The sequence below is a fragment of the Cygnus olor genome, chromosome 2 (genome assembly GCF_009769625.2).
Source record: "Cygnus olor isolate bCygOlo1 chromosome 2, bCygOlo1.pri.v2, whole genome shotgun sequence".
Taxonomy (NCBI): Eukaryota; Metazoa; Chordata; class Aves; order Anseriformes; family Anatidae; genus Cygnus; species Cygnus olor.
In genome coordinates, this window is record NC_049170.1 from 99,486,700 (window position 1) to 99,512,412 (window position 25,713).

Here is a 25,713-nt window from a genome sequence, read left to right on the forward strand (position 1 = left end):
GGCGCCGGGGAAAGCAACTACAGCGACCGCCATGCCCAGCGCCGCCCCTACGGCCGCCCTCAGGTGGCCGAGCCGGGCATGGCGGCCGTCCACGGCAGGGCGCAGCGGCAGCGGGGACGCGGCATGGCGGCGGCGGTGGCGGCGGCTCCTCTTGGTGCCGCCGGGCTCGTTCCGCCGAGGTTGTTTGCCCCTTTTGCCGCCGCCGCAGGGCTCAGGTAATAAGTGGTGTCCCTGCCCGTCCTGAGGGGTGTTCTCCCTTTCCTGCCATTGCTCCCCATCGCCAGCCTCACGGCTCCCGTTTCCAGCTCTGAGCTCACCAGCAAGCTCTGGCCTCTTCCCTCATGGCCTGGGTGCTCTGCCCTGCCCGGCCACGAAGAGGGTTTTTGGGATGGCTCAGTGGGTGCGATGCACCCCGAGATGCGCTGCACAGGCCTTCCCGGGTGTAGCAGACAACCAAGGTTTAACATGCAGTTTTCTGCGGTTGCTGCCCTCAGGAGTGCGGCTTAAACCTGGGCTAGGTGCTTGAGCTGAGAGGAGTAGTGTAATTTGCACAAGTCTGCCAAGAAAAGGGCTATATGTCCAAGGTAGTCAGGCCTTTGTAACAAACAGGACGGCTTCTTTGGGGAAGGTGTGATTCCTTAATCCTTCCAGTGCAGGCTCAGCTTTCAAAAATTCAAAGCACCAAGTTCAGAAGCAAAATCGAGAAAGGAGATTTTTCTACCAACCCTTTTCTATAATCTTCATTGTAATAGCTGTTTCATTCTTCCCCAGTTTTTTTAACCTGTAACCAAAATAGGTTATACCCACCTTTTAAAAAGACTTTGGAATTGGTAGCAGAGGAATAAAGTAATGTCAAAACATTGCTGTCATTTGTATTTACCCACAGGTATACTACTACATCTGGAGAAGCAGACAGGTTTTGTCACTAATTACAGCTTCCTAGACATTCTTTGAAATAGTTTTGTTCCATGACCAGCATGCAAAAAAACCCCAACCCAAAACAACAACAGCAGCAACCACAAAAACATGTTCACATTGCAAGTACCGCAGGGTATGAAAGTCAAAATAGTGGTACAAAACTGAGTCCTACAAATTGAAAGGTAATGAAATAGCAATTGAGGTTGTTGTGCCTCCAAGCTAGAGCATCTTTGTTGGTATAGAGGTAGTTCTGCTGCTGTTGAACCGGACTTTTTTCTAAATCCCTTTAACGGCTTTTGAAAAATGCCGTTTGTTATGGACTCATTCAGGTTGGTTCTTCATCTCATTTTCTAAATGTGCTTGTTAATAATACCCATCAGTAAAACATTTGCTTGACCTTCAGGGTGTATTTGACATATGGTTACTTTTTTTGTTGCTGTTAATTTTGTTAGTCTATTACATTTTGGCATCCAAACTGAAATGTGTATGTCTTTGTGTTACGTTTATAACAGCTCCCAGAAAAACTTTAGGGATTTTTTTTTATGGCACAGTCAACAACATAGGATACAGTTGTTCTTTTTTTTTTTTTAGATTTTTTTTTCATTGAGCATAAACTGATTCTAAATCAAGAACAGTATGTATTAAATGTACGTGGTGCCCATTTGCTTCAAAATTAGATTTTTTTTCTCCGACATTAGTTGGTTGCTGATAGCCATGGCAGGGTTGACCAGATGTTAGAAAGCCAGCTGGCGTTACAAACCATGGAGCACTAACAGAGTACATGGGGAGTTGGGCCTGCTGTGTGGAATCACGGGGTATCAGTGGGTATTAAGTGTAAGGATTTGATGAAGATGGAAACTCCATCTGAATATATGCGTGTGGTTTGAAGATGGTGTTTGTGATTACAACTTCGAAGTTCTTTATATAGTTCGAGAAATAATATGGTTCTTTCTATCAGAAAACTGGGAAAACGTATAGCCTGCTGGATTCTAAGACTTTTTGTTAGGAGTATGCAACGTTACTTTTTATTTAAAGTAATTTGTATCCAAATTATTGTGTAAATGAGCAATAAAAGCTTTGATACCCATTTTTCCTGTTGAACTAACAGTTACCTGTCGAGCTGCTAGTATTTTAGCTGGGGAACGTCTGAAGCGAGAATAGAGCCTCGTTTCAAATGAGATTCTGTTGTACAGTCAACGGAATTCTTTTTGAGCCATGGCAGTTTTTGAGAGATACCTATCAAGGTATTGCTCTATTTGGTATCTTCTAATAGCTTAGCAAAGTTGGATGGCTCAAAAATGCCTCTGGAGTAATGTTGCAAAACAGAAGATTAATACAGGGAGTCTGATTTATTGCGGGCGTCTATCTGGATCTTGATTATGGTGCCCGCAATGGTGCAGCTGTGTAATAGATCTCTACCGGATTCAAACTGACCTGGTGGTGCAGCGTCATTCCCTTCTGACTGCTGTGAGAGATTAATCACAGGAGAGAGACCTGTGAGTTTAAATCTGACATCTTCCCGATGTCACGTATTTTAGGTATTTTACCTGATATTTTAGGTGATAACTGTTCAAAGTTGTGAACCGATAATAATGAGTTACCATGTGATGTGTTCCCTCAATCCTGTCTCAGCTGAGATGTGGTGTCTAGATGTGCATGATATGCATGTTTCTTCATTTTATAATGATGTGACTCCTAACAGTTTTTACTTTCCAGAAATACATCGAGGAGCTTTGCTGCCAGGCCTGGGGAATGTTCTGAAACTGTAAATGCAGAAATTAAAAGTCTGTATCGGAGACCTCCCATAAAACCCAAACCTAATATGTGCATTGAGAGGTGAGTATGTCTTCAATGTTAGAGTATAAGAGCCCTCGCAGAGTATAAGCAATTTTTTCACTGTGTACAGTTATTAAGTTCATGCATTGGACATTTCCATGTCAGATGTTCCGAGTTGAAAAGGAAATTTGCTTTCCTGACCTACTTTGGGATCCTGAGTTGACCTCAGGACCCAAGTCATATGAAGCCTTCAGCAACTCCTCTGCAAGTCATGGGATGTGATGATCCTTAAAATAAAAATTCGTATTGTATTATGTACAGAAAAGCCAGTTTGGAATTAAACTCCTGATGTTTCTCTTGATGCTTCTTGGTTTTTATAGGTAGTCTTAGAATGGTGGAGTGAGATAAGGGGGAGGAAAGAGGCTGCTGCAAACATGCTGCAGAGGGAATGTTTCTCTCCCTATTTGACATTGAAAGGGCACTTTTTAAAATAGTTGTGAGTTGTTTTCTTTTTGAAGATCTTTTACATTTCTACAAAAAGCACCTAAGAGTATTTTATAGGGAAGATTAATTCCTTTGTTTTACACATTTGTAGCTTTCTGTGTTAGTCATTTTTCTGTTTCCCATTGTATAGCCAGTTCCATCCCTTATGTTGTTAGGTTTGTGTGAAAGATGAGAAAAAAGTTTCCTTCAAAGGAAAAATAATGTGGGTGTGAAAACTACTGCTGAGAATTCGAGATCAAGTATATTATTTTATCCAATTTGTAGCTTTTAAAGGGATCATTGCTAAATTTTCTGTGGAATAAATGCAGTAACTGCTTTGGGCTTACACTGTTTGAATCCTTTCACGTAAATAACTACGCAAATTTTGGCATGCTTGCCTCTCTGTTAGTGCAACTAAATTTCTGAGTTTTAATACAAACCCTGGAGTATTGACATTATTATTATTCTGTGCTTGAAATCTATATAGTTCGGGAATAAAGTATTATAAATCAGCAAATGTTTTAAATGATACAGTTGGAAAAAAGAGGCATGGCTGAGGCATTGACTTTCACAGCGGTTTGTATTTTCAGTGGTGATTTTGATTTGATCATTTTACTGTGCTCTAAAAAAGGTAGAGTATAAAATACTTTTATTCTTTTTTAAACTCTGTGCTGTTACCAGGTACTACTGGAAGGGTTTGTCAGTTAATACAAAAAAAATATGGTGTCTTATCTGAAGGCTCTGTTGCACTTCTACTTCGGCTGCAAAGAAACATCACAAGTGGGATTTTGCGGCTGGCACCTGCAGTTCATCAGGCAGCCTGGGAGACACACAGAAGCATTAATGTTTTTAAGGTGTCACACAACTCTTACTTTGAAGTTCACATCTTTCTGTTGACGTAAATTAAAGCTGTGTGAGACCTCTGAGCACACGTGGCTTGAAGATTTTGATGAGGTGTAGCATGATCCCACTGTTTGACTGGGACATTTCTGTGCTGATGCATCCTGAGAGCTGACAGCACAGTCAGGAGGTGAGTGAGTATCCGCAGTTCTGGGAAATGCTGATGGACTGCGTGGTGAAATCATGGTACAAGCAGCGAGAGGCTGGAGTTGAGTGAGGTACTTTCTTGTCAGGCTGGGTTGAAGTTTAATGAAAATGCAGACCTATACCTTTTCAGGGAATGTCCTGTGCCACTTGAATAGGTTGTGATGAATCGTTTCAAGCACATGTTTTAGATCAGAGAGACAAATTAGAACCCAAACATTGTGAATTAACTCTTGAGGTTGAGATTTCATCTTGGGACTCAAACTGGTAGTTTTTATCTCTTTTTCTTTTTGCTCAGTTTCGGGGTTAAAATTCTTTGCCATTGTCATTTCTGGAATTTGCAGGCAAGTCTAATAGCATTTCTCGTTTTCCAGCATGCCATCAGAAATGCTGATGAAGATATTTTCCTATCTGGATGCTGTATCCCTGCTGTGTGTCGCTTGCGTGAACAAGCGCTTCTATCATCTGGCCAATGACAAGTAAGGAAAGCGTGTTAGTCTTTCTTGCACAGCAGCTGAGTTTACCTGAGTTACGAGTCTTTCTAATTTAGTTTCGCCGATGCCAGAGCACTGGTGCATGTACCTACTGGCAATTACTCTGCTGAAAATGTACTGCGTAGCTCACAGTACAGTGTGTTGCATGGAATTCTAGCTGTGCAAGCCCTATTAGCTTTAATGGGAGTTATGAGGCGAAAACTAAATACAGTGCTTTGAAATGTTGCTATTAGCATTTATGTTGTTATAAAATTTGCATATATTTCTGTTTGTATTCATGTGCACCTGTGCTGGGTCATTGATTCAGGCAGCCCTTAGTGGTGTGTAGCCAGTAGCTTTGTAGAATTACAGCTTTCATAACTTCTGAAGTCCAACTTCTTCAGCTCTTTATCATTTTTTTTTTTTCCAGAGGATTTGACTTAGTCAAGTGATGGATTAGTGGGTTTTATCTGTTGCCCTCTCTGTCAGATTTTGGTGACTTCTAAATGAAAACAAAAAGGGCAAAAGTAAATATTGACAACCTTCTTCTAGGTGATTGTTTATACAGAGCTTAAAAAGAGCCAGTATCGCCATTGCTTTGTGAAACGATCAAGAAGACAGAGCTTGGTTTGTATGAAGTAACTAGCATTCCTGGGTATCGTTTTTTCCAAGGATTCTGCTGCATTCGTGTTGGTTAAATGAGAAAATCTCTTCCTAAATAGTAAGTTACTGCAACTGTATCTCACTTATTTGCTAAAATTTTAACAGTGAGTCAGTTAACGTTGTCACCTTTAGAACTGATGAATTTCAAGGGAAGGCCATAAACCAGATTTTTTTTTTTTGAGGCTGTCAGCACATGCATATAGGTAAAAATTGTATAGTTGATGCAAATTATATATCTTAATATGCTTTTTCAACTTCAGGGTAGTAAGGTAAGGTAAAATCTTTGTGGCTGTTCAAGGGGAACTGATTAATCTGTTTCCGTCTCAGCAATGTCCGTTTCCATTTTTTAATCTCAACAGAGATTATTATATGGGAAAAAACGTGATTCAAGAAGAAGATGCTTTCCCTTATCTAGGAGACTGACTGGTTCTGTAAGATCAGGTCTCTTCTTCCTGTTGGATTTCTGTGGATCTTTTTGACTCCCTGAATCTTTTGGTGCGTTAACAGAAGTTTTAACTGAAGTCCCTGCACATCTCTGTGACAAATCTGGTCTTGTTTGTAGACAGAGTGTCTTTCTGAGGATAGTTCTGCTGTCCTGGATGTACTTACAGTCAGGCAGGTTCAATGGCTCTTGATGCAACAGGACTGTTGGTCTTTCAGCATGGTGCATCTGTGATGTCTAATGCTGTGCTTTGTCTTTGGGCTCTTCAAATAATGTCTGCACTTTAATTAAGACTTGGTACTAATGTCTACAGTGTAACCAGTGTAACAGGGAAATATTTCTGTCCCCCCTCTTCCTGCACTCGCCCCCCTCCCAGCATGTAGTAGTGTTGCAGTCTTCCCATCATGCAGTGTGGAAAGCTCACATAGGTGGTCTGTCTGAAAGCCTGAGGGTTTTGATCACCAGCAGAAGGCACGTGTACAACAGGAACCAAGGAGTCAGAGCACAGAAGAAGGTCTTTTAGCCTTGCCCAGACCTTTTTGCCCTTGTGGTCAAGAGAAGGCTGACAGTGGTGCGTGTCTGGTTCTGGCACTTGAGTTAGCAGGAAGAGATTGGGTTGGCTTGTTGTAGGAGTGTCCAGTAAGAGATCTTGAGAGGAATATTGTTGACCTTAACACCGTGAGGCAAAAGTGGCATGTATTCTGCTGTCAGAGGCAAATTCCTGCTTCCCTGCTGGATGCCTTTTTGATTTGTGTACTCTGCATTCTTCAGAAGTTGAGGATAGAAGGGGCAGTGATACCTCCCTGAACACTTGTGATTCCAAGTCGCCCTCTTCTTCTCCTCTCCCTCCCTTCCCTGACTGGATTTTTGAGCTTTTTGAACTGATTTATCTTCTGCTTGCACAATTCTGTTATGGGAAAGGAAGAAGCAATGTATAACTAGTGAGGAGAAGGGTGGCAGGAATTGATGGATCGCAAATCTGATTTCATTCAACTTACATTGCCAGAGAACTGGACCTTCAAAATGCAGGAAATACCTACTACTAACTCCTGTCTTTTCAGCATCATGAAGCCAGATGACGAATATCCCATTAAAGAGAGGATGTCTGTCTTGGGATGTGCTTTCTAGTTAACAGCAAAGGCTTATAGGGTGATACCTTACTGGACTTTTTAGGCTGAATAAGACCAAATGGTTGATACACAGCTTAGCTTCCCCTGATGACAATGGTCAAGGACATCTCTGCTCTGTTTTCATCATCCAGCAATTCTTGGTTTCTTTGGAGTTTAGATAAAAAATTGTTTCCTTTATCAGAACTATTTAATATTATCTGATAATTGGGTTGTCTCATCTTTTCTGGTCTTAGAAGTGAAATATCTTCAATCTTTGTTTTATTATGAGATTGTTGTCCATACTGATTCCTCCTTCCTCTGCCCCCTCCTATGGTTTCTGGGAAAGGTAGCAGCTTGTGTTGAATGTGAACCCTCCTTTACCAGTCATAGAAGCTTATGGGTCTGCGTGTTTTTAAACAGCTTTGACCCCCAAAATGGCAGCAGCAGGCCGAGAGGTCTCTGCAAAATTCCTTGAGTACTTCTGCATCAGTAACAAAGAGTCTGGTTGTGGGCATGTGGGGGCTTATTCTCAGTAGCTGATGAAATGAGAATGGTTTTCCTGGACAGGAGGTAGTGGGATGGATGTATTTAGTCCTTGAATGCTTTAATGCTGTAAGGAGGGAGAAGAAATGCGTTACAAAGCACATTAGCGTAAGCTTGCCTGGGGATAAGTGAGGACTGGTAAAGGTAATCTTGCTGATAAATTGCAGAGGATTTCTCTTGAGAATTTGATTTCTTTTGTTATTAGTTTCCTTTAGCACGGTTTTGTTGACTGTGTGACTTCAGAAATAGAAATCTAATTTGAAAACGTTAATTGAGCATTATTGTTTGGATTCTTTTAATGTCTTGTACTCAATATCTCTGTGCTGTCCTAGAGATCATTGTGGGTTAGGAGAGAAATGTGACCCCACATTTTTTCTAACAGTAAAGAGATGAATCCGTCGTTCCTGTTGGATGTTTCTTTGATCTTTGTATCCAGAACTCTTCAAAAGAGTGCAGAAGGGGTTGGCATGACAATGATACCTCTGTCAAACATCAGTGATTCTAACTGCCCTCCTCCACCCTCTTTTGTCTGGGTCTGTGTGAGAGACGTGAGGGGTCCAGATTGCTTTTGTTGAGTAAGAGGTATTAAAACACTTGTCTCCCAAGTTAATTTTGTATGATGAGGATGCATCATTATTTTGGGATGGAATTTTCGAAAGCAGCTGCTTAAGCTTAATCAGTTTTCATTCAAGTCACAGTATGTCTGTGTTGTCTCTGAGCTTCATCCTGGACTCTACGTTTTCAGGAAGACAGACAAGACTTACCTTTTGTTTTTTTCCTGTTGATAGCTTTCTTTCAAATCCGTACTTTTACTTTTTTTTTTTTTAAATCTTCTTCAATGAGTGTAAGGGAGAGTCTATGAAGGAAGTAGCAGCGTAAGTTTAGGGAAAGTTTTTGAAAAACACATGATCTGGTGTGCTATTGAGAAGCACGAAAGAGTGGGAAGTTCCCAAGATAAAATGATCCTACTTTCTACAGCACGAGCCAAACATTTTCTTTGTATGTAATTGTGATAGTTATCAACCTTGCTGGCATATTGTAGGAATTAATTGGGTAACTTACCCCTCCTTTTTTTTTTTTTTTCCTTTGGTAGAACAGAAAGTCACAAGTGAATCTTACTTGGTATGTATAGTTTAGAAGAAGATAGAAGAAGAAATGTGTTCAGAGAGTCTGTGTCCTTTGAGATGGCCTCATAAGCTCATGAGACATGCTGACATCTAGCATTTTTCGTTTCCTGAGCTTTCAGGTTTGCACCAGGGGAGCTGACCTGATATGAGCTGTTTGAAGATCATCATAGGCAAAACTGCACAAACTGTGCCTTTGCATTTTCTTGACTAGTACCTACGAGGCTACACATTCTGGTCCTCCATAAATTCAGATTTAGATTAAGCCCAGTTTGCTGATAAACTAGGACTTCATTTTTTTCTGACAACATTATGCTTAGTGGTACCTGAGAGCTGCGTATAAGATGTACTTGTATTGCTGAATTGATTTGATGGTTTGTCCTTATAATTAAGTAACTCTTGACATTTATGTTATTTTCCTTTGTATTATGTTTATCAGTGGAATCTGGCTGAAAATCTATTCCGGTTGTTTTCCACCAAAACGGACAATCTGGAAAATGAAGTCTGTGCAGACAGAAACTGTTCCCTTGAGCTGTGCTCCTATACAGGATAGAAAGCCTGGATACTGGAAGAAAGAATACATCTTGAAACAAATAGCTGCTGTCACAACTAGAGTAATGCAACTTGTTAAACCTGTAGATCCGTATACAGGTCTTCCAAGTAGAATCAAAAAAGCTATAAAGTAAGCAATGCCTTGTCACAGAAGGCATTTACTCAAGAACAATGTACACAATATTAATGCATTTGTAAAGCTGGGGAGAATGGGAAATAGAGCTGAAAATTGCACATCATGAGGTGAAAATATAACTACAGGCGACTAATGACCTAAATAACAGTTAAAAGAAATTTAAAAACACTGTTAGAAGCATAGTTTAAGCATCGTCATTTTGAGAATCTTTTAAAATATTAATATTTTTTTCTAAACACCCCCATTCCCTCTCTATTCCTGAATATCAGAGCCTCTGGCTTGAGTTGGATGATTGTTCTAAAGGACAGAAATGGAAAAGAACATGTAATGGAGCAGGCAGACCAGTCATTTAAGGACACATCTGTTACTATATTTTGGTATAGTGCAAGTTGGCCATGCTTAGACATCCTGTCAACCCTAAAATTATTTGGAGTGACTCCATTGCTTCTTGACCAAAGCAAAGCTCCTAGCAGGAATGGGTGAGTTTTTACAGAGGATTTTGTCGTTGTTGTTGTTGTTACTGGTTGATAAAGTGTCTATAGGAGCTATCTAAACTTTTTTTGACTTAACAAATTAATTCTTTGCTAGAAGACCTCTCTAATCTTCCAAAGCCTATGTCCTGCTCATCCACTGGTACAGATTTTTAGCAAAAAATAGATATGATTCACTACTCTGAGATGTTAATTCATAGGTTAATGCAGCTACTGCCAATACAAGCTACTGCCATATGAAATAGTAGACAGGTCTTGCCTTGGAAAGCTAAATTTGAAGCAGAGATACAACTGAGAATGAAACAAACATGTAAATCCAGGAGAATTTAACATGGGACATGTAGATTAGACTGGTTTGTCAGCATTTATATGGCTACAGTCATGTAATCTATGGTATTAACATTTTATTTTTTCTATCTGACAGGTATGTATGTGAATTTTAGGGAACTTAGTGATTGGTTGTGTATGTGTGTAGATAGGAATAGGTGCATATGAAGAAAAATAGTCCACAGCACAATGTGGGATAGGTGTTAGAAATGCTCAGTATAGAAAAGGAAGGATTTGGCTGTTATTTTTATAACTTAAGTGTGTATGAGATTTTTCTGGTGTTATTTCATGAGAAAAGATGACTAATTTTAAAGTGTATATTTGAAGTATGTATCTTTTTGGTTGCTGGAAAGGAATTTTCCACGTCTGTGTCTTATGTGGGGTTTTAGTATATGCAGTATCAGATACACGCTTCTAACACAGTAGATTTCAGAAGAAAAGCAACCAAACCAACCACCCAACAAACCAAAATAAATAAAAAAAAAAACACAACATATCCCTAGCAGTAGATCTGTGAAAAGAGTTTTGTTGATCACCTGCAAAAAAAAAAAAAAGAAAAACAAAAGAAAAACACAAAGCCAGGGTTCCTCAGGAAGAAGCAAAGTAGTTGCGTAAGAAGGTGAGAAAGGTAGAAGTCTACCAGTCAAATTATCTGAAGAATGTACTTGTTTGAAGATGATGATTTCCCAAATATTATTGGAATGGTATTCAGAATGTTAAGACAAAGGAACTCGTGCAAAGATTTTGGGAAAGTATTTGCCACCAGCCTGATTGACTTCAAGACAGAAAGGGTTAGTGTCCTTTCCCTGCTGCAAGTCCTACAGTTCCAGCCGATGTAAGGAAGTTCCTGTCTGTTTCTGCCTTCCTAGCAGTATGCAATTGTACAGGATGTACATGGTAATGCTGTGATACTATTGGGAAATCTGGGAACCATTTTGAATATATTAGGAGCTTAAGTCTGTGAAGAGTTGTAAAAAGAGTTTTTCCCCATTCTGAGTAGGTGACACAGACTCTGCTTTCTTTCTTTTTATGCCTCGTTAGCCAATAAGAACTTCAATAAAATGCTGTTAAGGAGCAAAATTGCTTTAATTACAATGAAAAATCTATAAATAATTTTCTCAAAGGAAAATTTCCTCTATTAGAAGCTTATGATTTATTATATAGCAGTTTGATCTTTCCTTGGAATTTTGCTTCTGTGGAGGGACTTAAATTTGCCTTCTAAGTAGCTTGCTTCATACTTTGAAATATTTCATGACTCCATCTGGTACCAGCATACTATTATAACCAAACGATAAAAAATTCTGTGGATATATTGAAAAAATAGGCAAGCATATCTGTTTATCCACTCTTTTTTATATATATGTTTAAAGTAGTATATTAAGCAATCCTATGGTGGCATTATTTCTCTTCCTCTTAGCTGTTGAGATCCTGCCAGTATGTTGTGTTTGTTTAGAAGTAGTTTATTGCTGTGCATGCTGAATGCTTTGAAAATACGTTTCCTCAAGTGCTGTTGGTCAGAACTTCAGAATTAAAAATGAAATTTGACTCAACTTTTACATAAATAAAGAGCCATAATCTTGTTGCTATATGCTGTACGTTCTTTTCAAAGACCCCGTCGACGCTCCCTAATTGCTGAATATGATCTTTCTAACCTGACTGAAAGTAATGTCGCACTTGGGGCCAATAAGCTTGTCCAGCTCTTCAGTCTGAATCCTGGACTCTTAGTAGGACTTTGGAAGGTAGAGTAACATTTTTATTTCTGTACTTTATTGTGACTTGATATTTTTTTGTTCCTCCCCCCTCCCTTTTTTTTTTTTTTTATCTTTCTTTTCTCTTTGGATTTAAAAGATCTTGTCTAAATTAAAAGCAGGAAAATACAGGTAGGGGCAGCAAATTGATGATTTTTTTGTATTTTAAAGAGCTGTCACAGGCATATCCATACTTTCCAAACAAAAAATCTTCTAAGTGAAAGAACAGTTATGTATCAGTATATTAGATACTATAATGATTTTATTTCTGTGATGAGTTGTATTTATTTTGCAGTCTTCACATGTCAAAGTTTGATATCCCAACGACATTCTGAATAGAACAGTTTGAGGAGGGTGGTGCTTCTTACCCCCCGTTGTCATTGCTTGCCTTGTCCCTTTTACTCAAAGCGATAAATTCCCACAAAGCAACGTGGAAGCTAGTTGCTTCCTTCAGTCTATCTCACCAGGTAATCATATCCTGTGCCTGCAGAAGGAATGCTGTAAATAGTGCCCTTGTGGGGACATGCGGTTCTTGGTAGTAAGTGCCTAACTGAAGTGTCTGTGTTCAGGGGTCAGTCTGTAAGCTGTATGTAGAGATGGGCATCTTTAGAGAGCAGTGTAGAACATCTAGAGCAGAATCCGGCTCTGAAGGAATCTGCATCTGTGCACTGGATACACTGGGCCCTAAGTGTCTGGAGTCGTGTGCGGTTAGGCTCTGTGGAAGTTCGTCTCAAACTTTCTGCTCTTGGGTTGAATTCTGGGGTGGCAGCCCTTCCTTGCTGCCCAAGCCATGGCAATGAGGTAGGTTTAATGATGTTATTTGCCACTGGCAAGGAACTTCTCTCAGGGAGCCTGTGAAAGTTGCTCCAAACTGTTCTTATTTTCAACTGGAAACCCTTGCTACCTCAAATGTACACAGTTACCAGAGGGATTGTTTAAAACCACAGAAGGAATATATGTTTCACCCTTACTTAAAGGTGTCCATTTCCTAGAAATCTTGGGGCTGGCTGACCTGTGCAAGCCTATTGTTGACTGTCTCAATCTCTGAAGGGCTCCAATAACTGAACAACCGTTTCCTTTGGATATTCAGATGTTATTTAGTAGACTGGCGTCCCTGTGTTGCTGTCCCTATTGTTTTGTTAGTGTGTTACCTCTTCCGGTGCTTGGAAAAAGAACTCTTCCAGCACCTGGAAATAGTTCAGACAAAAGTTCCACTAAATTGTTAACCACCGAGTGTTTCACTCTAGTATATTTTTCCTGCTTAATTTTCTTCACAGCTGTTCTTACTCTCCATGTGGGCAGAGTAACATTAGGCAGTTAACTGTAGATGGGTGTAATAATCATAAATGCCAGACGTCTTGGTTTTTACACATAGCTTAGCAGTATAACAGAAATGGTTGATGCTGGCAGTTTTGACAACCAAGGACAGGTTATGTGGGCTTTCTGTTATTTGGATGGAGAAAGGCTGAGAGACGCTGTGACTGATAAACCTATTTCATATCTTTTATAGCATTAATTTTGCATTACAAAAGTATGGGAGTAGCTAAAAAAATTTTGTGCGTGGATATCACAGAGAGATGGAAACAATAGTTGCCTGCTTTTCAGGAGTCTAATAGACTGGCAACAGTGAACACATTTACTATTGGTCTGTGGATTTAAAAATGTAGCACTTAAAAATGTATTTTTTCTTAAAAAAAAAAAAGAGCTGAAATCATAGCGCTCTGTGATCTTGAAGTAAATAGATACCTTTGGCTCTGTTTAGTTCTCACAATGAGCTTTCAAGTTTTCTTTGAACCATTTAGGCCTATGGAAGGCACGTCTCACCCTTTTCCCAGGAGTACATAATCTGGTGAAGACATCTACGGTTTTGCTTTGAAATTCAGTATTTCTATTAAATAACTCTGTATTCCTCACTGTTAGCCCTCTTTACAAATAGTTCCTTACGTTTGCTGCTCAGGTATTTAGCAGCTGGGAATAAGGTCTGTTTGCGTATTTTCAGTTATCCCTTTTGAGGTGATAAGTAGAACCTGGAGAAGTAAGACTCATTGATTTTTGCTGATAACTTTTGCCACGGCGTTTCCCTGCTGTTCCCCAGAATGCAGAAATGCTGTGATTTTTTACCTACATTCTGTACTCCCATGAAAAGAGTTGCAGTTATAGGAGTATTTGCCCACGTGTTAAATCATCCTGCCATTATTACAATAACTAGCAGAGTAATAAGCAGCATTTATCTATGAATTTTAATGCTCAGAAAGACCTTGTGAAAAAGAGTATTTCTGAATGAAAATACATCTACTTTAATTAACTTTTCAGGGGAAAAATGAAATTGCTTTGGTCATGGCAAGTCTTCATTATCATCTACTTCTTGAGAGAAGCACTTTGGGTTCTGCTACTGTGTAAGTTTTTTTTCGTCCTCTGTGGGTAATAAAGATAACCTTTTGAGTAAAACTTTGGGTTTTAAAATGAGAATTGGTTGCTGATAAGAGGTTTGTATTTAGGCAGTAATTGACCATTCTTGTTCAATATTAACAAGTTAGGGTAACTGTATACAAAGATGTAGAAGTATTTTTATACTAAAATGTTGCCATTGTTATGCTATTAGGCGTTGTTATGCTATTTGTTTTCCAGTGTATAATACCTGTTTACACACTATAAATGGTTTGAAAATATGAGGGTTTTTTTTTTTTTTTTTTAGCATAGAGAATGATTTGGGGGTTTTAATTACCGCTCATCCCACCCCCTCAACTTTCTGCTCAGTTGTATGTGCTAGTGGTAGTTTTATGCGCCTCCTATAACTTAGTATGACTCTTTTCACACAGAAGGTAAGACTTAATGCAGTCTCAGTAACAAAAAGGATGAGTTTTGTTGCTCAGTTGCCTCTGGCCTTCGAGCTCTTCTGATCATTTGTGTGCAGTAGTTTATTAGGCTAGGTACAGACAAACTTATTGAATAACTGATGTTCTAGAGAAGCTTTTAGTTAGTTGGCTTTTAGATTTGTAGTTAGGATGATGCATTTTTTTATTTGTGTAAACAAGTCCATATTTTGGAGTTTTACAGATCTACCTTTTAAATTTGACTGTCATATTTACTGCCTTTGGCTAGACTGGAGAGCTTATTAGTAAACTATTAAAGAAGTACGATGAACTAGAGATGTTTGACTTTCAAAAGCATTAGCAAAGATGAAAATTTGTATTTTGTAATGGTTTTTTCCCCCCTCCTATAACCTCTCATAAAATGATCCTCTCAGTGCAGGCTACATACTGTATCTCTTTCTTTTAAGTCATTCCCTGTTTCTTAATTCCATGTGGTTTTTTACTTAAAGTCAATATGTCCTTCCACCTAACAAACCTATACTGGATGATGTTGACCCAGAGTATGGACTGCATGACTACGACCTACATCTCGATATGCACAGTGGAAGCTGTACTTACCTGTGTGGAACATTCAAGAGCCTCTTTTGCAGAAAAGGTAGAGCTGACAGAACAGTAATGTCTGTTTTTAAAATGATCCCTGCTGCTATGCTTCCCCTCTCAGATTCGGTTTCTCTCTTCTAAGGGAAGAAATTGAAATGGATTTTTAGAGTAAGCTATGTTTTTTTTTTGTTGTTGTTGTTTCGTTATTTCTTTATATCTGCATGGTGTGTGGTGAGGTGTTGTAAGCTTGCTCTGTATGAAGTCTGTCCTGTATTACATTAACATAACGTCAGGCCTGAGCTATACCATCTGCAAATTGTCAGGATATTTTCGTTTGGTTCAGTGTGAGGTAATAATGCAGCAGCACAGCTTTTCATGCGGGCAGCTGTTCGTACCTACTTATTTACTGTAAGGGAGAGTGAATTTGTCCCTACACATTCTGGGGACATGTTTTTGTAGACTTTTTCTCAAGTATACTTTAGGTACGTTGACAGGTTGAATATTTAAATATGTCTGTAGGAGATTGCGTGGACTTTAAGATTTATAGCTTTTATTTAGTTCAAGTTTAAGGTTGCCCTTTCTGACATTTTTCAGTTCCTCTTTGTTTTAATAAGACACCATTAGCCATCCTTATTGTTCATGTACAACCCAACTTAATAATTCACTAGGGTTTCGCCAAAAATATGGATGATCTTTCTTTGACTTGACTTTAACACAGCCCTGCCTGCAGCTACGCTACAGCTGTCTTACTATCAGCAGAGTCCCAGGGTACAAGTGTTGCTCTAAGAATAAAAGTCCTCCTGGGGTAGCTGTTACAATCCTGAATAAGCTTTGTCAGCAAAGATCTCTTCTGCTGGCGTCTTACATTCACAGTAGAACTTCATGTGATGACAGAGGGCTTTCTGTTTATTTCTTCATCCTGTAGCTTATGCAGATACAGCTATGCCAACAAATTCTGCGAAGCTGGCTTGGTGGCAATTAATGCAAAGTCTTTATGTGTGCTCATAAGTAAATACCATAGCTTGTTAAAGCTGAGCTTTAATGATATAATATACCTGCTGAACAACTGAGTGCCCCAATGACAACTACATGAATGGCAAAACTGTAGAAAACATAAATCTTACTCGTTTATTGCATAAGATTCAGTTTTTCAGTGATTTTTTTTTAAATAGCAGGTCCCATCAAATCTGGTCCTTTCCCTATCCCCAATAGTGAAAGTACTGATACAGAATACAGAAAATAATTACTTATTCAAGCTTAAATATTTTTCACAACGCTTAGATCTTAAAAAATGAAACACCGTAAATTAATTATTGCTTCCCACTATTCTTCTAACAACAGTACTTACGAGCCTTCTGTTTTCAGAAAATACTGTTTTTAAAGAGGACAGTAGAGGGCACTGCTACCAGGCTTGACTGCTTCACAGTGCTGTAACAAATAGAACTGTCATTTGGACCGTAGGCTGGTATGCAGCATTGTAGTCCTTTGAATTTGAAACATGCATGTTTTCAGATTCCCTGAAGCTCCAAGCTTGAAATACGAGAACACTTATAAGGATAAAACTTCAGTGAATTTCTAGCCGTGTAGCAACAGAAATCTCTCCTGAGACGTTGTTATTACAGAAGTCCTCTTTATGCCCTCAGAAAAAAAATAATTTCTTCTGTAAACTGGCCAGGGGGTGTGGGTGGATTTTTTTGTTTGTTTGTTTCTTTGTGTTTTTGAGGTGAATGTTACATTTTGTTCTATAAAATTGAAAATTTTAGGCTCCTAGCAGTATAGCTGCACAAGAGAGCAAGATGTGAGATACCTGCTTTGTTGGTATCATTTTTTTTTCCCCACTTAGGAATTATTTCTGTTAAAGATTAAGCTGATCTTTAGGCAAGTTTTTGTAGCAAATGTCCGGGACCTAAGGTTGTGATGCCATCTCACTTTGATAGTTAGAGAATCTGTTTTATGATCACTGTTTTTTTCTGGGCTGTTTTGATTTTGTGTCCTCTAACTCTGTGAAGGAGTCACTGCATTCTGCTCTCAGAGGACATCAGCCAGCTGAAGCCACCATTCTGCAGGCAACAAGCTCATCTGTTGTCTTTTTTCTTCCATATACTTGTACATTAATAACCATCTTCTTGTATTTGATGGTTTGCACTTTGTTTATAGGCTCCAGACACTCTTTGTCTCATTCCCTCGGATGACTCTGGAGTGTGGAGGTTTCTGACATAGTGAGAAGTCTTGCTATTTCTTAAAATTCTCTACCCAATCCGCATTTATTTTAAATTATGAATGTGATGTGCCAATGGCAGTTTTCACAGTCTAAGACAGATCGACTGTGAGTTATTATACTGAGGTTTTACTTATTTATTTGTTTACATTTTGAAGCTATAGACACTGCTAGGTTACCAGGGAAAGCCCATTTGTTATTCCACAGAGCTACTGATTTATTTGTGCAAGTTCAGTTTTATTTTTGTCTGCTTTTCGTTAGTGCCCATTACTGCTGTGTTCATTCTCGCTGCTCTGTTTTCAATTCTTTCTGCAAGATTCAGAGCATTAAATTAAAAAAGTTATATCACACTTCATTGAACCAAGTAGATGGACTGTGTATGACTTCAGAACTTTTTTTGTTCTTAATACTTGCACTGCAGTAGCTAGCTGTTTTGGCACCCTGTTTTGGCTGTTTTTTAGCATTTTATGCTTCCTTCCATTTAAACTGAATTGCTAATATGGTCTTGTTGACAGATACTGTAGGGTGAATATGCTAAAAGCTTTCAAATTGAATGTATTAGAAAACTTTTCTTGTTTTCAGGAAGCTGTGACAAGCTTTTCATATGACTCATCCAGAAATCATGAATACTATCTAGGTTTTTAATAAACATTCTTGCAATATATTTACCTAGTTCTTCACCTGTTTAAGTATAGCTTTGTTGGTACTGTATGGTACTTTAAGCTTCGGCTTCTCAGTGTTATTCCTGTTTGATGTCAGTTGTGCTGTGCCCTCAAAACGTAATGGGGTGATTTTTGTGTGTTTAGAGCACTTGTAAGATTGGTTTGCAAAATATCCCAATACGTATTTGGAATGTTTTTGCTTGACCTTGAAGATTGATTTGGAAAGTTAAATGACCATTTCAGCATGGTAAGGCTTGTTGTTGCCATCAGAATTAGCATTAAGCACAGCCTTATCTGTGAAAATAACAATCAAATTATAACTTACAACAAGGCTTGGTTAGCAAATCAACCTTGCTTGGCTTTTAGCAAAAATAAGTCCCTGTGAACTATTGGGTTATTATTTCTTCCCCTGAAGTTTGACTACATGTTGTATGTTCTCTATTTGGTATTCCCTTTATTTGGAAGTACCTGTTCCCTTTAAGCTGTGTTGACTGAAGTTAATTTGCTGTTGATTTGCTGCTCTACCTGTCTCACATAAACTCTGAACTGTAAATATTATAAGGGTACCAATGAAACAAATTACAGATCAGGTTGAAGGCAACCCTGTCCGATTTGCCTCCTCCATGTTTAATATAGCTTGATTTGCCCTTTAATTTCATTTTCTTTCTTATCTGACTGGGATGACGAAGGGGACATGTAAGTAATTAGCACTTTGATTCTTGCTAACTTCTAGTAGTACGTTTTCTTTCTTATGGATATGAGGACTAGCTTTTATATTAAAAAAGAAAAAGTTACAAAGATGGGGTTAACTAACCCATGTGTAATTAGCTGTCAGATTGCTGTTCCGCATTGCCTCTTTCCATTCTGGCTTGGAGTTGAGAAATATTGGCAACAGGCAATTTCCAACGTACATCGTAGCCAGGTGGTCCATCTAGCAATGCAGTAGTTCATGTTACTAATATTGTGCAATAACAGTGTTGTGCTTAGCTTCATTAATTTATTAGTAGTATGAGTTGTTTTTTTTTTCAATCTGTCCTTATTCCATTAAAACTTTCATTTGTTTTGAGTAAGTGAGAAGAATAGCTGCATCCATTCAAATCTGAATTGCAGATAACTGAATAGCTCTTTGGAAAAAAATGCTTGTTGCCTGATGTCATTTAAAATCTCTTGTGTAAAAGCTCATCTTTAAGTTCAGGCTCTTAATGTTTTCTTTGTAAAGCTTGAATATTCATCTTGAATGAAATCTTGTCATTGGATTTGATTTACTGAAGTTTGGGACTGAACCATATGGGTAGGTATCACCCATACTTAACACCTCTTTTTTGCACATCGAGCTGGATCCTGGAAGTGAATTCTGCTTGTTCTTTCCTCCCCTTCTGCTGGTGAGGCCACACCTGGAGTGCTGTGGCCAGTTCTGCGCTCCTCAGTACAAGAGAGTCGTGGAGCTACTAGAGAATGTCTGACCAAGATAATGGTGGGACTGGAGCATCTCCAGTATGGGGAAAGGCTGAGAGAGATGGGACTGTTCAGCCAGTGGGAGAAAAGGCTCCAGGGGAATGCTATCGATCTTTATAAATACCCCAAGGGGTGCAAAGAGGATGTGGCCAGGCTCTTTTCCATGGTGCCCTGTGATGGGCACAAACTGTGTTACAGGAGGCTCCATCTTAACATCAGAAAGCACTGCTTTACAGTGAATGAGCACAGGCACAGGTTGCCCAGAGAGGTTTTGGAGTCTCCCTACCTGCAGGCATTCAAAAGCTGGCTGGACAAGATTCTGGGCAACCTGCTGTAGGTGGCGCTGCTTGAGCAGGGGGGTCGTACAAGATGACTTCCAGAGGTCCCTTCTAACCTCAACAATTCCGTGATTTTCCTTCAACCACACCAAATATATTCTGGTCATAGTCAAGATGGTTCGACTGTATTCACACTCCTGTTCTAGACAGTGTCAGTACTGAGCTATCTGCTGCTTCTGTCCCTGTCATGTGTTGAGCTGCTTTCCCCACACAGTAAGTATTCTTTGGTCTCCCTACTTGAGTGATGTCTTTTCCAGCATTGATCTGTGGTCAGGCATCTCACGGGTGTTGCTTGGTCCCACAGTACCAATTCAGAGAAATTTCTGGCTTTTGTGGTAAACTATGGGCTCAGTCTTTTTCTCTCACTTTGCCTCTAGCAGTCTGCCTTCAGCAGCCACCAGGCAAAGGCGTTTTGCCTTTTTGATGTTGCTTCTGTCTTCAGCCTCTTGCTGCTACTAGGCTTTATCGATGGAGAACCATGGGCAAACAACTTCTCTCTTTTATGCTTTTTTGCTACTTGTATCTTAGACCAGTTCCTTCAGTTATCATCTGGAGACTGCTACTAGATCGTAACAAGCTGTTTTTTTTTCTTTGTGGGAATGCCTTGTTTCCCTTCTACCTGCCTCATGCGAGTATTAGTTATTTTTTGGTTCTGTTCCCTGACCCCCCCCCCCCCCCCTTTTTTCCCCTTTCAAGTCCCTAGTGCCTTCCATCTTTATTTGAAGAGAGTTAGTATCTGTTGTTCAAATAAGTTTGTTGAAGGGAAGTTCTGCTAAGAAACTTGCTTCTGTCATGATGGGGTGCATTTTTTGTAATCAGAGATCTTGCTTGTTTTGATATACCCCAAACTATAAGTAGACCTTTGGATTGCCTGTTTAATTTTCTTCCAATAGCAGGAGGAAGAAAAAAGAAAAAGTCAGTCTCTCTCTGGGAGGAGAGGAGGACATAGCAAAGAAATAGTTATGTTTGATAATAATAATAATAAAGTGATTTTAATAATTCTGTGAAAGAAGAGAAAGGAAGCTTAAAAAAATCATTATTTAAAAACTAGATTCAAATCAGGGTTTACTGCTTGTCAGTGTAAATGACCCAATATGCTTTCCAGGAAGGACTGATTGTTGTCCTTGTTTCCTGTTTTGTAGGGTTATTTGAAGAACCAGACAGAGCAGAGAAATTAAAAAATAAAGGGGGGGGGGGGGGGGGGGGGGGAGGCAGGAGGAAGCAGGAGGAAGGTATTTCAGCATTTACTTCATGTTTTATATGTTGAGTTTAACTTTTTGGGGGCAGGTGGCAATGGAGGCACTGGTGGCATATGACTGAAGTATTAAATACGGAATGTAGTCCTTGCATCCGTGTGTAAGTCCTTTGGTGACCTTCAGATTTTTATACGCAAATCAAAATTATTTTAGCTGCTGCTTCTACTGTGGATCACAAAATCAAAGCCCTGAATTTTGACTTAAGTTCTCCATAATGTACTGGATAGCTAGCTGTTGGTGTATGTCAGAGTTCCTCACAGGTGAGCAGGTGGCAAGTAAAGTTGCAGAGAGAGAATATTTAAAGTGTATTTGACTGGGTTTGATTTGCAGATGTATAATATTATATATTGTTACTATTTTCAGGTGACATTGAAAATGGATATTTAAGGCTCACAGTTGTAAGCTTAAAGGATAATACGAAGCATGTGCCTCTTATTGGGACAGTTGGCTTATCCTGGGAAACAGATGCCTTTAAAGGCAATGTAAAGGTCAGTCAGAAATACTTTTTGTTTCTGGAAATGTTCATCTCAAAATAGAATGATGTTTATGCATCCTGAATATGCTGTTTTTTAAAATGTTTTTATTTGTGGAAGGTTATGTCTTCTAGAAAAAAATAAAAAGGAATTTAAGTATTGTAAAAATCATGTGAATGTTGAGAAAAATAGTTCAATTATTTCTGTTCTGGAGGATCTGTTGCATGATATCCATTGTGCATGTGTGATGATGACTGCAGTGCTTTCGACTTGCTGAAAATGTTGTGTTTGACCAGCATTGCCTGGAGGCACTGGACAAAAAATGTACTGCAGTTGTGCCTTTTCTTTTTTCCTTGCAGGCGATACATCGTGACCCCCAGGGAAATACTGTGCCGTTCTGTTGTTGTGTGTATGTGCAATGAAAGTTAGAAACTGTTGAAGAATATTAAAATGGCAGTGGACACAGGCAGAGATTGCAGCCCACATTCCCACAGTCAGAACCTAGCTCTTGGCTCATACAAATGGGGTCGCCTGGGTTAAAAGTTGGTACTATAGAGGAGTTTTTTACTTGTTCTCCTTTATAAAATTCCTAAAAGAATGATTTTTAAGAAAGATTAAGAGTAGTTCTGTAGATTTTGCAATAGTGAAGGCACGTATTTTTAAATGTACTTCAGCTGCATGGATATTTCACAAGTACCAAAAATACTAATAAAAGTAATATAAGCACTACTGAAAAAAAAATATTTTGTTCAACTTTTGTTCAAGATTTTGTTGATTCTGGCATCTACTTGAAAAGAGTAAAACAATTAAGAAAGTTATCCTTCTTCTAATCCTGCATTAGGGTGAAATGAAATACTGTCTGATAATATTTTGCTCACAGGCATTAACATACTTGTTTTATAGTTTACAGCGTCAACCAGCTGTCCTGTGCAACAAGGAATATAAAATTTATCATTAAAACTTAGTAACCTACGTGTATCTGTAGGGAGCATCAGCTGCTTGCTGTTGAGCTTGAATTAGTTTCCATTCAGTTTTCCCTCTCTAATTACTTGTAGCATTTTTTTCCTCACATTCCTTGTTGACAAGCTAGTTCACTTGCATTTTTTCCATCTCAGTTTGTACCAGGCTGTTTCGTGGTAGGTGTTTGTTTTCAAAGAACAACAAATCCTTTCCCTGTGTATGTTAATAAGACTATTGTATGTTGGCAAGTAGAAGGAATTCAAGCTAACAAGAAAACGCTTTTAAAAATAATTGTTTGACATCTTTCTTTAATGGCTATGAATGTTCAGTGAGAACCATAATGCGGAATAGATGCTTTTCTTTCTTAGGCTTCTGAAAAAGTTTCACTTGAACTATTTTTATTTTATATCCCATTAAGTTTATTTGACCTATACACATGCTTAAATTTAGTGGGATCTTGGCATATAATGTGCTTCATTTGCCTGAAAAGTGTTTGATGAGATATAGGAATTCTTGTTGCTCTGCTGGGCAGATATCAGGAAATTAGGTGATTTACAGCTGCTAGGCAGGATTTTTTTTTCTTCCACAGAAATAATCATAATAAGTATCATATAAAAGTCTGGGAAATTAACTGTCAGAGGAAACAGAGAGCTAAGCCTGCAGTCTAGTTTAGCTCTGTCCTGTGTGTTTGCAGCATAAGTTCTACTGAATATTTGCTTTTAGGAAAAAAAATAAATCATATCAATCTTTGTTAAACCCCTCATTTTATGGTGAGCGCTTGCTCATGTCAACACACAGCTGTGGGTAGAATTCAATTTAGCTTTTGACATAAATCTCTAAAACTCTTAAAACATGTGAAGGCCAAATAAAATCAGTGACAGGAACAGAATATGACACTATTTTGAATTTATTTGAATTTTCTCTGGTACTTCCAGGAAAAGAAGCTTTTTTTTTCTGGCACTTCTGGGTAATTTATGGAAATTGAAGTACCAAGAGTTTGGAATATGTAGAGAAAAAAAGATTCACCAAATGCTTAAGGCCACCCTGCTTTACTGTTCACAATTGGCCTTTGAAATGCAAGATATCAGACCAAAAAATAGTAGCTCTTAGAACCATAGAATTATAGAACCTTCTAAGTGGGAAAAGATCTTCAAGATAATGAGGTCCAACCATCAACCTGACCTACCCAGTCCCATTGCTAAAGGATATCCCCAGAAGACACTGTATCTTCTGAGCCTCTTGAACTCAGTAACACTTGTAAACATGGACCCACTGTGTAAGATACCCACCAAATTTTACACAGTGAGGAACAAGGACTCTGCCTGCTGGCAGCGACTAGAACACAGGTAACACCATCTCAGTAGGGCGATGGATCCTATACAGTACATATTCTTCCACAGAATTCACTTAAGACTACTTTGTTTCAAGTATATTTATAGGTCATATAAATTATTAAATGATCATCAGATTTGGTTTGAATTGTATATTTGCAGCATAGGCTATAATAAACTTAGGAAAACTTTATAGGTCACACTACTTTTTAAGGTTTTGCCATCTGCTTGGTATTGTTTGATTAAACTTCAGTAGTAGTGAAATAATTGTTAAAGCTACAGAAACACAGCTATATAATACTGTGAAATAAAGCATTCCACATTTCTTTCTTGGCATGGAATGTGTGATGTTGCTTTGTTTATGCTTTTGGAACAAATTATGCTCCTAGGAGTAATACATATATATATAATGTAATTATATCGTCTGATTGACTGTTGATTCAGAACAGGTGAGAATAGGTAATAACTGCTATTAACAGTGATATACAGCCTGTATGCTTTTAAGGCACATATGTGAAAACTTCACTTTGTAAGTGGCCAAGAATTGCCACCCTGATTTTAGCCTTTGAAAGTGATGTAGTTGTGTAGTGTTGAGAATGTTTATTTGCAACATTTTTTAACAGGAAGAATTATTTGGAGGAGAAGACAATGTATTAATAATACCTTTCTGGGAGCTGATGCTTGCAGCCATTCAGAGAGTGGCATTTCATTTACAGCTGGCGTATAGGAGTAATTGTGGTTTTTTGGCTGCCTTAGGGCTTGTCTCTTTGAATGTTTTTGCAAACATTGCTGCATTCACAGAAGTTTAGTACCTTAGTTTAAACCTAAGTTTCTCATATTGAAAGGACTACCATTATTTGAATGGGGAGGTAAGTAATTATTTTGAACCACAGATTTTAAAGGCTTAAAAAATCTGCAAGAAAAAATGTCTGATTTAGGCTGGCAGTGCAACTTTCTGTTTGGCAAGACAGTTTTTAATGCCTGTAGGATGCACTTTTGATTTCTGTAAGAAGCCTCTAAGTATCTGTTGACTTGCAATAGGCAGAACACTATCAATTATATTTTGCATTTTTAGCCTTCATACCAAAATTTGCTGTCTGTTGAACCTTTAGTATTTCTCCCTAAACTCAGGGACAGAACTCACTGTGCCATGGCATAGGAAAGTAATCTCCTCTGTTTGTGTTTGTAGGACTGTTACATGATGGATGTTACTCTCTTGGATGAAACTCGAAAGCCCTTCTGGTGTTTCAGTGCCCCGGTCTGCATGGAACTGTCTTCCAAGGCATCCAGCCTTTATGACTACGTGGGTTGTGTCTATACCACAGACTATGCAGATTCAGAGGGTAAAGTCTGTGTTGAGTTGGTATGGCTGGAAGAAACCAAAGAGTATTTCATAGTCAGTCTGGTGCTTTACGTAAGCACTGAAAAGGTTAATAACTGGTATGGAACAAACTACTGATGTAATTGGGGTGTTAATTTCCTTGCATTAAAAATAATAATAATAATTTTTTCATGTTTAAGATTTGATGCGAATGACTAAATAGTGTTCCTGCAAGTTTTGTATCTTTCAGTTTTTCAGTAACAAGTGCAATTGCATTTTTTTTAATTGGCATAGATGAGATTAAAGAGAGATGTTGATATAAATTAATGTTGTCTTTTTTTCTCTGTTGAACATCACATGGTTAGTCTGTTCCTGGTACTGGGCATATCGAAATTATTTTTAGGAATAATTATTTTATTGGCACATTTTAATATGGTTAATAAATTTCTTCTTGTGA

General features: G+C 38.5%; 1 protein-coding gene across 7 annotated transcripts; it reads left to right on the forward strand.

Annotated features, from left to right (window-relative positions):
- The first annotated feature begins 37 nt into the window (after window positions 1–37).
- FBXO15 (F-box protein 15) lies at window positions 38–25,713 on the forward strand. 7 transcript variants are annotated; one of them, XM_040549559.1, is made up of 11 exons: window positions 141–215; window positions 2,027–2,162; window positions 2,635–2,754; window positions 4,596–4,700; window positions 9,015–9,257; window positions 9,533–9,742; window positions 11,691–11,820; window positions 14,143–14,225; window positions 15,152–15,297; window positions 21,535–21,659; window positions 25,125–25,713. In XM_040549559.1, the coding sequence occupies exons 2-11, from the start codon at window positions 2,134–2,136 to the stop codon at window positions 25,392–25,394; spliced, it is 1,461 nt and encodes a 486-aa protein (XP_040405493.1). In that variant the 5' UTR covers window positions 141–215; window positions 2,027–2,133; the 3' UTR covers window positions 25,395–25,713. The 7 variants fall into 7 exon arrangements, with proteins under 7 accessions (XP_040405490.1, XP_040405494.1, XP_040405495.1 ...); XM_040549556.1 differs by lacking the exon at window positions 2,027–2,162 and having other exon boundaries at window positions 38–215; XM_040549560.1 differs by lacking the exon at window positions 2,027–2,162 and having other exon boundaries at window positions 38–215; window positions 9,647–9,742.

What these genes read in the sequence shown, in the direction of transcription:
- FBXO15 (XM_040549556.1), top strand. Translation starts at nt 79, where the DNA reads ATGGCGGCCGTCCACGGCAGGGCGCAGCGGCAGCGGGGACGCGGCATG. An exon ending in GCCGCCGCCGCAGGGCTCAG is followed by an intron (nt 216 to 2,634) that starts GTAATAAGTGGT and finishes TTTACTTTCCAG; the next exon opens with AAATACATCGAGGAGCTTTG. An exon ending in CCTTTAAAGGCAATGTAAAG is followed by an intron (nt 21,660 to 25,124) that starts GTCAGTCAGAAA and finishes TTGTGTTTGTAG; the next exon opens with GACTGTTACATGATGGATGT.